Consider the following 12,976-nt stretch of genomic DNA (forward strand, 5'->3'; position numbering starts at 1 on the left):
GCTACTTTTAAGTTAGAAGGTGTGAGTGCCTGCTTAGCTAAACCCCCTACAATTCATTATGCCCAGCAAATGCAAAGCCACTGAGGAATAATTTCTTATGCAATAGTCTGGCAAGATTTAAACACAGCTGCCAGTTTTAGAGCATAATTGTTTTTTTTTCTCCCAATAAAGTTTATTACAAACACTCCTGGAGAAGTAGAGCCCTGTGACACCCCAGCATTTTGCACTTTTTTGCATTATTTCAAAAATCCTTTAATTTCTTTCTAAATCAGAGCTAGGTATTTCAGTGTGCCCCTGAGATCACAGTCAGGTACTGGTGCTTCTGAATATTGCAAGCACTTAGAAAGCTCTGCTTTGCTTCTCCCATAGCTAACTATTCTCACTCCTTTCTACTGGCAGATTTGCAGATGAGGGCATATTTGCAAAGATGATCCTAAATTCCCCCCCTGTCAAGTATAAGAGGACTCATTTCACTCCAATTGAACCGTTTTTTCATGGTGGCTGTAGCACCATGCTCAGATCCACCCTGCTCAGCTGTCCACAGGCTGCAGCAGATGGAGAGTAACAGAAGGCTGTGCTTCCACAGAAGGCTGTTGTCTGGGCAAGTGTCTGTCTGCTGAAAGCACAGGTAAGCTGTGCCATGCTGTGCTCACCAGCTTGCTCTGTTCACAGTCTCTCATCTTTCTGCTCTTACTTACGCACTGGATTTCTGTAACTTTTTTCTCCTAGGTATCCATCTAGAAAAAGAAAAAAAAAGTAGTTCTAGCTTTACCTGCTGAGGTTAAGAATATCTGCATCACCCATCACAAACAAAATCCTCTTTGAAAGGCCCAGGCTATAGGATAACATTGCAACTGTGAAAGCCAAAGCTGAAGTTTGCTGATTTTCACCAGCAGAGTTTGGCCCTGAGACTAAATAGTGTATGAGCTCTCTGTTTGCTAAGCCTCATAAAACACTTTCCCCTAAAGCATCTTCGAGAGACTATTGCAAGGTGCAGCTTTCAACATTTTGATCAGATCATCAATATTAATTGCTCCCCCTTCCAAACTCCATTGTCATCAAGCTGAATTTCAACATGAGGAAAAGGTGGAAGTTTTCTGCAGGACTTACCCATCCAGCTGCCAAGGATGGTGGAGAAGATCTTCTTCTTGCTGCTGTCATCCATCTCGGTGAAGGAGAGGTAGTTGAAATGGCGAGTGAGGCGTGGAGTGACAGGATTCCTTCCCCCTCCAGGAGGCCCCATGGCACAGACAAAATTAATATCTACCAGCTTCTTAAAACTACCTTTGAGAGTGCAAAATCAGGAATGAGTGCTGAGTTGTAGCTAAAAACCCTCACCACAAATCTCTACGGCAGGTAGAGATATCGAACAGGCCAATTTTGCCAAGAGCTCTGGGCACAGGATCTGGGCCATACCGATCTTTTTCCGGTCGTACCAGCCGTGGTGGTCCATCCACTGCCTCAGCAGCTCAATGGGTGGCTGAGCTCCATATTGCTCCAGCATGGGCATGTTCAAGTCATCAATAAAAAATACAAAGTACCGACCAACTGGAGGCCCGAACACTCCCTTTCGCCTGCAAGGACAGGACCCGCGTCAGGACACAGGACAGCTATTGCAAAGGTACTCCTAACTTGATCCAAAGCATGCTTTTTTTCCTCTGGACGCTTCCTGAGTCAACAGTTTCAGCTATTTTTACACTTAATACACTCCTTTGTAAAGGCCTTTGCATGGAAAAAATCTGGAGCAATGTTTGAAGCACTGGCTTCTCTCCAGGGGAAATTTTGTCTAGTTATGCACAATGCCAAGGAGTAAATGGGTGCAAATAAAAGCAAAGTTTGAGCCCATGAATCTGCTGGAAACTTCAAACCAGTGGCTGACCAGGGAGGTGAAATGGAAGCTGTTTACTGTGAGGAGTGGGATTGCAGGTGGGCAGCCACATTTTCTCCCTTCATCACTTTCTGTAAAGATCCCACACCAGGGTTTGCAAACACCTGTGCTGTGAAATGTAGTATTTCTGGAATAACTAGAATTGGAACAACTTTTACCGACCCTCACTAATCCTTCTCGCTTTCTTGCCATTATGACAAGCTATTATTAGCCCTCACAATCCCAGCTCAGATGTGCTGTGTGTCCTACATGTTATCCACAGCTGTATGTGCTCAGGGCCCCTTCAGGTCTTGAGAGGAAACTAAATAGCCAAGCTGATAGAAATACTGAGCTTAGGGATACTGCCTTTGCACACACAGAAAGGAATCTTGCCTCTTATCCAGTTTGCTGTCGATGAGATCCTGGGTTTGGTTAGCAGAGGTGCGTGCTGAAAACATCAGGAAGTGGGTGATGTATTTGTTAGGTAAGTTCTTCAAAAGCTTGTCTGCAATTGTGAGAGTCTTCCCTGTGCCAGTGGGTCCAATGCAAAGAACCTAGAAGCACAATCAGTAATGCAGCATAATCATGGGCAAGCAGCCTGTGTTTCCCAGCACTCTGACATTTGCTGGAGGAAATACAGGTAATTTCCTTTTAAGCATTTGAAGGGAGAGGACTGTTGTGCTTGCTTCTTCAATAAGGTCAGTTGCCCAACACCAAGATCTCTTGGTGTGCATGGAATCCAACCAGAGAAGTATAAAATGGAACTGTATGAAACAGGTAAAGAGGGATGGGCTATCTAGCAATTGCTGCACTTTGAACAACTGAGTGTTGATATTTTTTGGGGGTGCTAGCATGGTGCCTGGGGACTGAATGGATAACTCTTAGTGCTTAAGCACAGATTTGGAGCAGAGAAATACAAATCCATGGAAGTGGGAAATAATCTCAAAGTATTAGGTAGCTGTTAAGTTTTGACTGCACTGGGAGAAGAAGAGATGGAATCAAAAATTCAAAGACAAGGCTGGGCACGTACTGGCTTATAGTTGGTGAGTAACAGCTCCAGCAGATAGGCCATTCGGACTGTGTTCATGGTGGGCACAATAACATCACAGAAGTTGGTGTCTGGAACCATGGTGAACTTTGCTGTAGCATCCAGCCACACCTCCCAGTGTACCTGAAAGATTGGACTCTGCTTAGAGGGGGTATCTATCTCTTCTGAGAAAAGGAAAACTATTTCTGTTATTTTCCCTGTCCCTGGTCCCCGTGTAATAGCTCTGATTCTGATGAGAAATTCAAGTTTCCAGCCCCTCTGTTGAGTCTTGCCACCCTTACCTTTCTGTATGGAAATGCTGGGAGTGTTTGACTTACTTTTGGGAGGGACAGAGCCCAGATAGTTAGAGGCCATTGCCCCAGCAGCAACACATCTGCCCTCCCTTCTGAAGAGGGGATCAAAGCGGGATGGAGCACTTGTGATGTCTGCCAAAATAGGAATTCTACCCATGGCAGAGGGCCAAAGGGGGCTTATCTGGACTCCTGTCTTCCTGTTCCATGCCATCACCCACATTGCACTCAGAAGCACATGAGGTTTTCTACTTGTGGAAATGGATCTCTGGAAGCTGGAAATGAGCCTCCCAGAGGCCACTATACAAATGAGATGGAGCTTCTGCCAGGGCTGTGCTGGAGAATACAGGAGAATACATCTATATTCCTGACCATCCCATGGGGCCTTCCCACAGAGACCACACTGGCATCTTCTGATAAACATCTGAAACTCATGTAGGGTTCTTTGTTTCATTTCAGGAAGGGGAAGCATTTCCCCTCCTTTTTAAATTCCTTTTAGCCCAGAGTCTGGTGGCTGTCAGTCAAAATTACCCTGCCATGCCCTACACTGCTGTCTCTTGTGAAAAAGATGGAATATTTATCTGCTTTGCTGCAACTCCAGACTCTGCTGCACATAGCTCTTGTGCTGCTGTTCACTGCTTTCTAACACACAGAGCTATCCATCTGAGCTTCTCCCTGTCCTCCAGCAGCCACACTTGTGCCATCTCTCACTTTTCTGAGCACTAACAGAGACACTCAGGTCTCAATCGACCAGCTCTTGCCTCAGCTTTGAAAGATCTGGTTTAAAACTCTGAAGGCAAGAAACTGCCTTCTTGATTCAATGAAAAGCTTCATTTTGATTTAAACATTCTCGTTTGCTTCCTATAGACCTTTCTTCTTTGCCCTTGATGAAAAAATCCTGTCAAATCCTGTAGGACTGTATTGCTTCCTGGTTCCTCTTCCTAAATTACCCTACTTGGAATTAAAAATGAAATATTTTACCACACTAGGGACATCCTCATCCACATCTTCAGTACTGCTAAGCCCAGCATCATCCAGTTTATAATCATAAACCAGTCCTTCTTCTGGGAAGGGCAACCGGATCTGTGAGAATAAAGCTGTGGTTAACTCAGCTGAATTCACAGGAGGATATGGACTACAAGGAAGACTTTACCAATGGGATGCTACACAGGCCAGGAGGCTCAGGTCTCTCCCAGAACTTCCAGCTCCAGGGGTGCCTTTGAGAGAGTGGCATACCAACAGGAAGATGCCAACAGGAAGTACATCCAAAGCCTCCAGGCATTCAGCTCTGATCCCCATTCCTCACTACTAATTCCTCCATTATGAGAGAAGATCTTCTTTTCCTTTACTCACCCTTTCCTTTGCTATCTTCTTCCTGAGCCATGAGCTAAAGGCCTCACGACCTGGGGAATCTCCAGTAGCACCCACACTCCAGACCAAGGCAAATATAAACCAAGGTTCAATCAGCTCTCCCATTCGAGCAACCTTCTCCCGGGGAATCGTCTTAAATCCCTTAGAACCAGAGACAAGCAAAAGAAAAGTTCTCAGGTATAATTAAGGCACACAAACCCCAGATTCTTCTTAATTGGCTCATAATTCTATTCAGCTTCTATGTAGTTTTTTCAAGCCAGTTTTTCACAGGCCCTGCTAATAGATTATGTGGATTAAAATTATTTGTTTCATTGGTGTACTTGAGAGACTCCCTTTGCTGAACTAACGTCACTCAACAGGAGATGGGAAAAGAATTTACCCTTAGATTTTTAATTGGAAAATTGTCCAGCCTTCTTCAATATTAATTCTCAAAGGACCTGTAATCTGAAGTACATCACTGCTCAGCTCTGATCTCTGCTTTCCACTCATTCTCCAATTCCCTCTGCTATAAATAAAACTGAACCTCTGCCCTCCAGCCTGGTAGGCAAGGAGCTTATCTTGTGTTCTTTCAGTGGGCAGAGCATAGTCCTTCCAGGCTTACCTGTGCTTCGCTGGATGCTGTATTACCTCCTGTCACATAGATGAGCTACAGCATGACCTTTCTGCACCAACATCTTGTTCTCTGGTGACTAACCCTTTCCATGACTTAGCATCTTTAAGAGTAACACACAAGTAACAGTGATAGAGGTAGCAAAATCTACCTTAATGGGAACGAAAGGCTGATACAAACATTCCAACAGCATGAGGAGGCTCATGGTGAGGTTACTGTCTGTAGAAGCAATTACCTCCTTCACAGAGCTTCGTATAAAATCGATGGACTCCTGGAAAGATAGGCAGGGACAGCTCAGTGTCACCATCCAGCACAGTTGTCTTTGGTTTTACCTTCTTTTTCACCTCCATCATGCTATGTTTAGCAGGGAGAGCGTGACTGAGAATGCTGCCATTTCCAACTGCATCCCAAGTACCACCATTTTTACTGGAGAAAAGCAAGACTATCCCCTTGGTTCAGTCTTAACACAAAGAAACCTCTGGGACTCCCTTTTGGTTCTGTGCAACAGTTACATGCATCTTGGGCTATCACTGCTGTTAAATGGTTTGCTTCCTTCAGAGCTTTCCCTTGTAGCTCCAGGTTCTTAATTAAAATAATGGCTTATCAGCAGAGTAGAAATAATAAGACTGGCTTGTACAACCTTCTTCCTGGAGGTACTCCACTCTAAGCACTAGGGATGGTTTTGTCCAGAAGATGATAATTTTAAAATGAAATAAAACCAACTATAATGACCAATAAGACTTAGTCACATCTACAGAGACCAGTGACTAACCTCTATTAAAGCCACAAAATTCACAGAGAAGTTTCCATGATAGATATTATGCTGGTAGGAAATGTTCCCACAATGCCATTTAAATCCAGGCCTTGATAAGTCTGGGCTGGTTGATATTCAAGATGACATGGAAAGGCAGGAACAGAACAGTAGCTCACCTGGAGAAATTTCTTGAAGAGAGATGCCAGCTGCGGTGAGAAGCGCTGCATGACTTCTGGCATATTTTTCAGCCAACACTGAACAAAGGGCTCCAGCCCCAAAATGCTGGGTTCCAGGTAAACCATGCCACAGCGGGAGACTGTGGCAGGCGAAGCAACAGCCAAATCCTGGACTTCAAACATCATGGTCATGCCCTGAAAATTAGAAAAGTAAAGAAAGGACATAAGTTTTGATACGTATTTCAGTGTAGGGAGGAAGGAGTACAGACTGCAGGCAGCAAAAGTGGGAGGGATGAGTTACCTCTGTCATCTTGATGATTTCCCCTGAGCTAAGGCACAGCTTCTTATTGTCATCCAGTACTGTGTTCATGTTCTCAATCCACAAAGCATCCACTGGCCCATCAAACATGTACCATTTCTTGCTGGAGTCAGCGGCCACGGTTCCCCGACGCATGAGTGTGGAAAAGATTCCGTCTGTCCTGAAAGGTAGGAGGAAGGCAGGGCTTGGCCCATTCTGGTTTTGAAATAAATGGCAAAGTTCCCACCACAAAGGGCAATTTTATCCTGGTTCATGTGTCTCCCTCATCCATGAGCTGCAAAAAGCTCTTTTTTTTTTTTTTTACCGAGACATATCTCAGCCTGAGTGACACCCCAAAACAATTTCATTTGGCATCAGCATCTGGAATTCATGTCATTTACTATAAGATGTTGAGCTTCCTTTTAACATCTCTGCCCTCAGTGAAGAGTAAAGAGGCCTTGAGCATCCAGTTCAGGTCACAGGCAGATTATCTGCTCTCTGGAGGTGCCTCTTTTTTTCTCAAGGTTACAAGGATAAATCCAGGCTAAAGAGCATGACCCTACCCTCTTTATAACTGAAGTTTCCCATCCTCGGCTGCCTATGAACCTGGGTGGTGCTGGAGCTGGTGACCAGGACAGCAGACACAAGGAATGCTGGATGTTGACAGCAAGAATTTAATCTGTGCAAGGAAACTTGTAGCACAGTTTCCATTCAGACCCTGGACTCGACTCCTGCTATTATTTGTTATTTTTATAGTACTAGTGAATTCCAGGGTTTTGTTACTGAGATCAAGGGAAAACAGTCTGTTCTAATGCTCAGCTGATTAAAGCAGATGTATTTATCTGTAAATATATTTTACACAACTGCTGTATTTTTGTTTTTGTCATGTTGACATGCCCATGTAGAGTAACACATAAATAAACTGTTGAGCTTAATTGGAGCTCCTATAAAACGTCCTTCAATAAATATGTATGAGATTCTAAGCTGGGAAGCTCTGGTCACTGCATCAGCAATGTTTGCTGGCTTGCACTTTTCCTAGAGGTAATTAGCCTCATATATGTTTAGTTTCCCTCATTTTACAGAACACAGTCTTTAGCTTTGCCCTGAAACAAGTGCTGGCTGACAGACCCAAAGAGAGATTCACACTGATTCTCACATCCTAGCTTACGGATAAAGTGAGCTGCAAAGTCAACCTCAGGTCACACATGGAAGCATAGGCAGTGGGACTCGGCTATAAAGAGGGAAAGTGGGCTATTGGTTCTTGTTTCAAACCATGTAAGCAAGCAGAAGCCCTGGCAACGGGAATGAAATTCCTCTTTATGCCTCAAAGTCATTCCTCATCACTCAAGGATACCAGAGTATTTATACAGAACAATTCAAGTGCGCAGTAGAGAGGTCACTTTTCTTCAGAAGCAAAGCAAGTGTTTTTAAGCTGCTGTATCTTAGGAGCAGGGGCATGTGCTCCAAAGCTATTGAATTATTGTTCTGCAGTTAATGCTGCGAGCTGAGCTGCAGGAACTGTCTGGGCATGTGCTGGCAGACAGGCCAAGCACAATGAGGGATGTCAGCTTAAATCGCCGTGACTGGCTGTTGTAGCTTGGTGGGGATAAGGACTTGATCACTTCTGGTTTTATGCCACCACCCCAAAGAGTTCTCAGCCTTGAAGAGAAGATGCTCAAGACCAGAAAAGTATTTTCTGTCTGGAAGAAAGGAAAGGAGGTTTTGTACTTTACCATTCATGCGTTAGCAAGTTGAACTCTCCATAAAGCTGGCCCATTGTGATGGATTTGGGATTCAGTACAAAGTAGCGGACTGCTTCATAATTCCCACCACTGGCTGCAGGCTGACCTTTCAGTGATGTCATTGCAGCTGCCAGGACTTCATAACTCTGCAAAAGCAGGACAGTCAGAGAGTTAACAGCCATGGCTCCAGAACGACAAAGCCACTTGTTCTAACAGCAACTGCATTCAAATGCAGTGAGAAAACAGACATAGTGAAGGGTCCTATCATAGTACAAAGATGCCTAGCTGAAATAAAAGCACAAAAATTAAGCACTCTATATGCAGGGGAGGAAAAACTTAGATCTGTGCAAGAGGCCTGAAGCACCTAGAGAGGTCAAAGTCTCAGCCTTAGAAATCTGCAAGAGAACTAATAAGCCTCAGCCTAATCTCACAGCTCAAAAGTGAACCAGTAATATACCCTCCCATGGCTATAAATTCTTACTAACAGGTAATATCTTTGTGCCCTGACTTCTATCTGAGAGAAGTTTAAATGCCAGTAGGGGTCTTCTGTGAAACTTAACCTCTGCATCACTAGGTAGGTGATGGTTTTCTGGGGTCTCACCCATACCTTTGTCTTCCCAGAACCTGTTGGTCCCACCAGCATCAGGCCATGACGAACCACAGTAGTCTCGTACAGCTGGATGCATTTAGTCACAAAACCTGTACAGGAAGATGATGCAGAGTGGGTCTGGGAACACATCTCTTTCCTAGGGCAGCATGCTGGACTAAAAGCCCAGGTCCACAGGGAGCTTGTGGAGAGCCTTTCCCCTCACCATCAACATCCTTCAGATTTGCCTGGATGCACGATTTGCGAATGGCTTCTTCCAGGATGCCATAATCAACAGGTGTTTCTTTGATATTTGGAAATAAATCTGAGACAATACCATTGAAGAGCTTGAGGTCATCCTGCAGGAATTTAGGTACGTTTGCATCCCTAATAGCTCGCAGGCAGATCAGCTCCTGCAAGGATTTAAGAACTCAGAGATCCTCTCCTCTTGTATGACGCAGCCGAAAAGGCCCTATAAGTCTATGACAGTGTGCAATACAAGCACTTTTACCTCATCCATATCAGGATTCTCTCTTTTGAGATTGCCAGCTGTTGAGATGACAGTCTTCACAGCTCTCATCCCAAAGTCATAGTGGTCCTGAAAAAGGCACAGAGGAAGCAATGTCATCAGATAGAGAAGCACCACCTAAAAAAGTAAACTTAGGCATGCACTCAGCAGGCAAGAAAAGAAAAACGAGAGAGCTTTGCCTTCAGAACAACTCCCTCTTCATCTGAGTCTATTCTCAGTATCCTTCAAACTACTAATTAAAGCTCAGCTGTATGGTATATGAATGAGGAAGATGAGAATAAGTGCACGATGAAAAATCCTAGATGGAAGGAAAAGCAGGCAGAGCTGTTTGGCTCAACTGTCCTGCCACTGTAACGCTAAATAGGATTTAAGGTGAATCCAAGTCCAGCCACAGGAGCAGAAATGAGAATTAGAAAGAAGGAAGGAAGATGAAGAATGGGTGTAGTGACCTTTTTGAGATATGCTATCACAAGGCACCAAGAAAACCATTCAGGTACTTCATGCCTAGTCTGAGAAAGTCACAAATTAAAAAACATTCATGGACATTAATTCATCTACCTGGGAGCTGAGCTGTTCTGACAATAGTTTGAATGTTGTGGTGATCTTCTTTGCAAGGACTTTGGCTTCATTAAACCCAAAGGAATAGAGTGAGATCTCAGCAATCATGGAGTAATCTGGGACCATCATAGCCACAGGACGAAAGAGAGCCTGGAACATACAGATCCAACACAATGTCCAAAACACTGTCATTTCTTGCTGTCTTTTCCCAGCACACTGAAAAGGCTGAGTATCCATTCCAGACTGTTTAGAAGACACGAGTGTGCCTAGCAGCTGTCACTGTAGCATCCCTGCAAACTGCAGTCTGAACAGTCCATTTCCTTACACACGTGGCTCAAATCTCAAAGTCATCCTGGAGATTCTCGGAAAGCATCACACACTAACTCTTGTCATGGACCCACTGGTGGGTCCAGATAGCATCCAGCACCTTTATGGCCCCTCTTCCTTCTGTTTGTGCAGCCTGCCCTCCTTACCTTCAGGTTATCAGGGAGTTCAGTGCGTCCAGCATACCCTGGGTTCATTGTGATGAAGACTGCACAGGATGGGACCAGTGGGATCTCAGTGCCTTCAAATATGAAGGTTTCCACCTGGAAAATTAAAAATATGATCATTCTCAAAGAAAAGAGCCTGACCTGCAAACTAAATAACGTACCAGAATCTTCCAAGAGGAAGCTTGTAGTTGTTAAATCATAAAGCACAAACACACACAGCTGCCCACAACAGTAGTGACTCAATCTGGTCCCACTGCTGGAACCCAGTATTACTAGCAATATTTTTCCCTGTATAAAAGTCTGGGCTTGTGGAAGATTTACTGATAAGTTAATTTTTTTTTTCAAACTCTTGAACAGATTTCTATCCTTTCAGCTGTAAACAAACATCTTTCCATCTCCACCAGAGATCAGACCTGAATTAATTCATGGCAAAGAGGGCAAAGAGAAACCTAAATCCTTTTTAAAGCTGTGTAGGTAGCAATTTCAGATGGGGGATAAAGTAATGCAGAAGAATTTATGGAGAGCAAGTTTCTAATTCCAAGCCAAAGTCAAGGAAATTCCAGTCTTAACCCTTCTGGGCCTCCAGAGAACAAAGCAGAGGCTGGCTGCTAGACTGGCTGACAGCTGAGTCTCCATTAAAGCCAACAAACAATTCACTTTAAAATGCAACTCTGTGTGCACAAATATGTATTTTTCTGCACACACTGGGTTTTGTGAATCCACCAAAGCTTGATTAACACATATAGACATATTTGGTGCTGAGCAACTCATGTCTGAACAGTGACTGCCTTTATCACAGCTCCAATTTTGATCAGCTGAGTGGATCTGTATCAGAGTGTCTCCCACACCACAGTCTGCTGGCACTACAGCTCAAGCTGAGAGGTACTTCAGGCTGTGAGAGTGTGGGCAACTCTGGCAGCATAAACTAGGGTGAAGTTAAAAATTCCCCTGAGGATGTTGACTGTAATGGACTGATAAGATGTGTCATAGATAGGACATTGTTCAAACCTCTCCTCAAGAATGTCTGTTCAAGTTGCCCCTGAGAAGTGAAGCTTGAAGGTGTGTGCAGAGACAAAGTCTTGCTTGAACTAGCTCAAGTGGAGATTTTTTTTGCCTGCCTTTGCATCCACATGTTTCTTACATACCCTCTGCTGCTGTGCTTTCTGGATGGTTGTGATCTGCTGGGCCACCACAGACAGCACCTCGATATCGATGCGGTTGAACTCATCGAAGCAAGCCCAGGCACCAGAGCTGGGCAAGGAAGCAAGAATGAAGGGAGTCAGGAACATCACACAGAAGCAAACTTGCAGTCAAAAGTTCAGCTTGATCTAGAAGTTGTATACCCATATATTGGATAGGCGTAACAAAGACTAGAAGTGAACACAAAAGGGCCCTGATATCCCATGGCCACAGTGTCCTGGTTCAGTGGACACCCCAACTGTGCATCCCAGGCCATGTGATGAGTGCCCATGGCAGTATCTGATCCTAGAGCTTGGGACAAATTCTCCATATCATAGATTTGAGCTTTAAAGAGGTGTCATTCCTGGTTTGTACCTGAGCTGTAAGTGTAACAGATACAGTTCAGACAACACTTAAGCCCATTTTTCAGAAATGGAAAACTATATATAAAGCTGGAAGCATGCATATGAGGAAGGTGATCTTCCCACAAGGCACAGCTTAAGAAAGAAGTTAAATTACTTACAAAGACAACATCTGAGAAAAGAGTATCAGCTTTTGTTGGAGTAACTAATTCAGATTCACCAGTGTGCAACAGACTAATTGGACCAGCTCTGTTTGAAATGTAGAGAAGAGAGAAGCCTCTCTGAGAGGATCCCTCAGGGCTTAGAGCAGTCTCTCTTGGCTGCTCAATTTTGAATACTCTCAGCAGATTCTCTTCTTCTTAAGATTAAGCAGCTTGTGGGCTGAATCTCCAACATGGATGATATTAAAATAAAGGCCAAAGCTGCAAACATTTGCACAGGTGGATTAATGCATTGTGGATTAGTGCAAAGCATTTTAATTTTGCCTTAAATGAACAAGGATCTCCTTTTATCTCTTGTTTTTTTTAATTGGATCAACTGTTCCTCCTTTCTGCCTGGAATTTTGTAACCTTGCTCATTCTGGAACTCAGTAACCCCCTTGCTAAGGCTTTGCTTGTTCTTTTGGGCTGCTGTGAAAAATAGCCACCAATTCCCAGTGTGCAGCATCCCTGAATAATGACACTCAGCATTTCACTGTACCTGGCTAGTCCCTTAAAAAACTTGCCCATTGCCATAAAGTCGAGTTGGTCAGAGCAGTTGAACACTACAGTTTGGATTGCTAGTGCTTTGCCCAGGTCTTTTGTTGTTTCTGTTTTGCCTGTTCCTGCTGGTCCTGCAGGTGCTCCTCCAAATTTCAAGTGCAGAGCTCCTGTAAGTGTCAGATAACACCTACAACAAAGAAGAGATCAGATGATGAAAAAAAAGCATTTGTACTACTGATTTCAGCAAGGAGACATATGATCTATCCAGCTGGAGACAAGGAGGAATCCATCATTCATTATTCTACAAAACTGCTTAGATATGCAGCATTCTGCAAAGAATTTAGAGCTATGTGGCCTTGATTAGTATTCATGGGGGCCTGCATGGATAAATCCCTCTGCCACTGGCTACAAATT

The 12,976-nt window shown here is 44.0% G+C and overlaps 1 protein-coding gene across 1 annotated transcript in view; it reads right to left on the reverse strand.

Moving 5' to 3' along the window:
• The window catches only part of DNAH1 (dynein axonemal heavy chain 1), a 67,681-nt gene that overhangs the window by 25,499 nt on the left and 29,206 nt on the right, over positions 1-12,976 (reverse strand). The window contains exons 28-45 of the mRNA XM_056501511.1: positions 12,561-12,749; positions 11,466-11,571; positions 10,303-10,416; positions 9,830-9,979; positions 9,254-9,340; positions 8,969-9,155; positions 8,764-8,855; positions 8,148-8,302; positions 6,418-6,595; positions 6,117-6,311; positions 5,338-5,457; positions 4,559-4,717; positions 4,199-4,288; positions 2,898-3,056; positions 2,261-2,421; positions 1,417-1,574; positions 1,111-1,284; positions 699-737 (exon numbers count right to left, since the gene is read on the reverse strand). Of these exons, the coding sequence (XP_056357486.1) occupies positions 699-737; positions 1,111-1,284; positions 1,417-1,574; positions 2,261-2,421; positions 2,898-3,056; positions 4,199-4,288; positions 4,559-4,717; positions 5,338-5,457; positions 6,117-6,311; positions 6,418-6,595; positions 8,148-8,302; positions 8,764-8,855; positions 8,969-9,155; positions 9,254-9,340; positions 9,830-9,979; positions 10,303-10,416; positions 11,466-11,571; positions 12,561-12,749 (2,513 nt within the window). The remainder of the gene's footprint in view (positions 1-698; positions 738-1,110; positions 1,285-1,416; positions 1,575-2,260; positions 2,422-2,897; positions 3,057-4,198; positions 4,289-4,558; positions 4,718-5,337; positions 5,458-6,116; positions 6,312-6,417; positions 6,596-8,147; positions 8,303-8,763; positions 8,856-8,968; positions 9,156-9,253; positions 9,341-9,829; positions 9,980-10,302; positions 10,417-11,465; positions 11,572-12,560; positions 12,750-12,976) is intronic.

The sequence above is a fragment of the Oenanthe melanoleuca genome, chromosome 12, assembly GCF_029582105.1.
Source record: "Oenanthe melanoleuca isolate GR-GAL-2019-014 chromosome 12, OMel1.0, whole genome shotgun sequence".
Lineage (NCBI taxonomy): Eukaryota > Metazoa > Chordata > Aves > Passeriformes > Muscicapidae > Oenanthe > Oenanthe melanoleuca.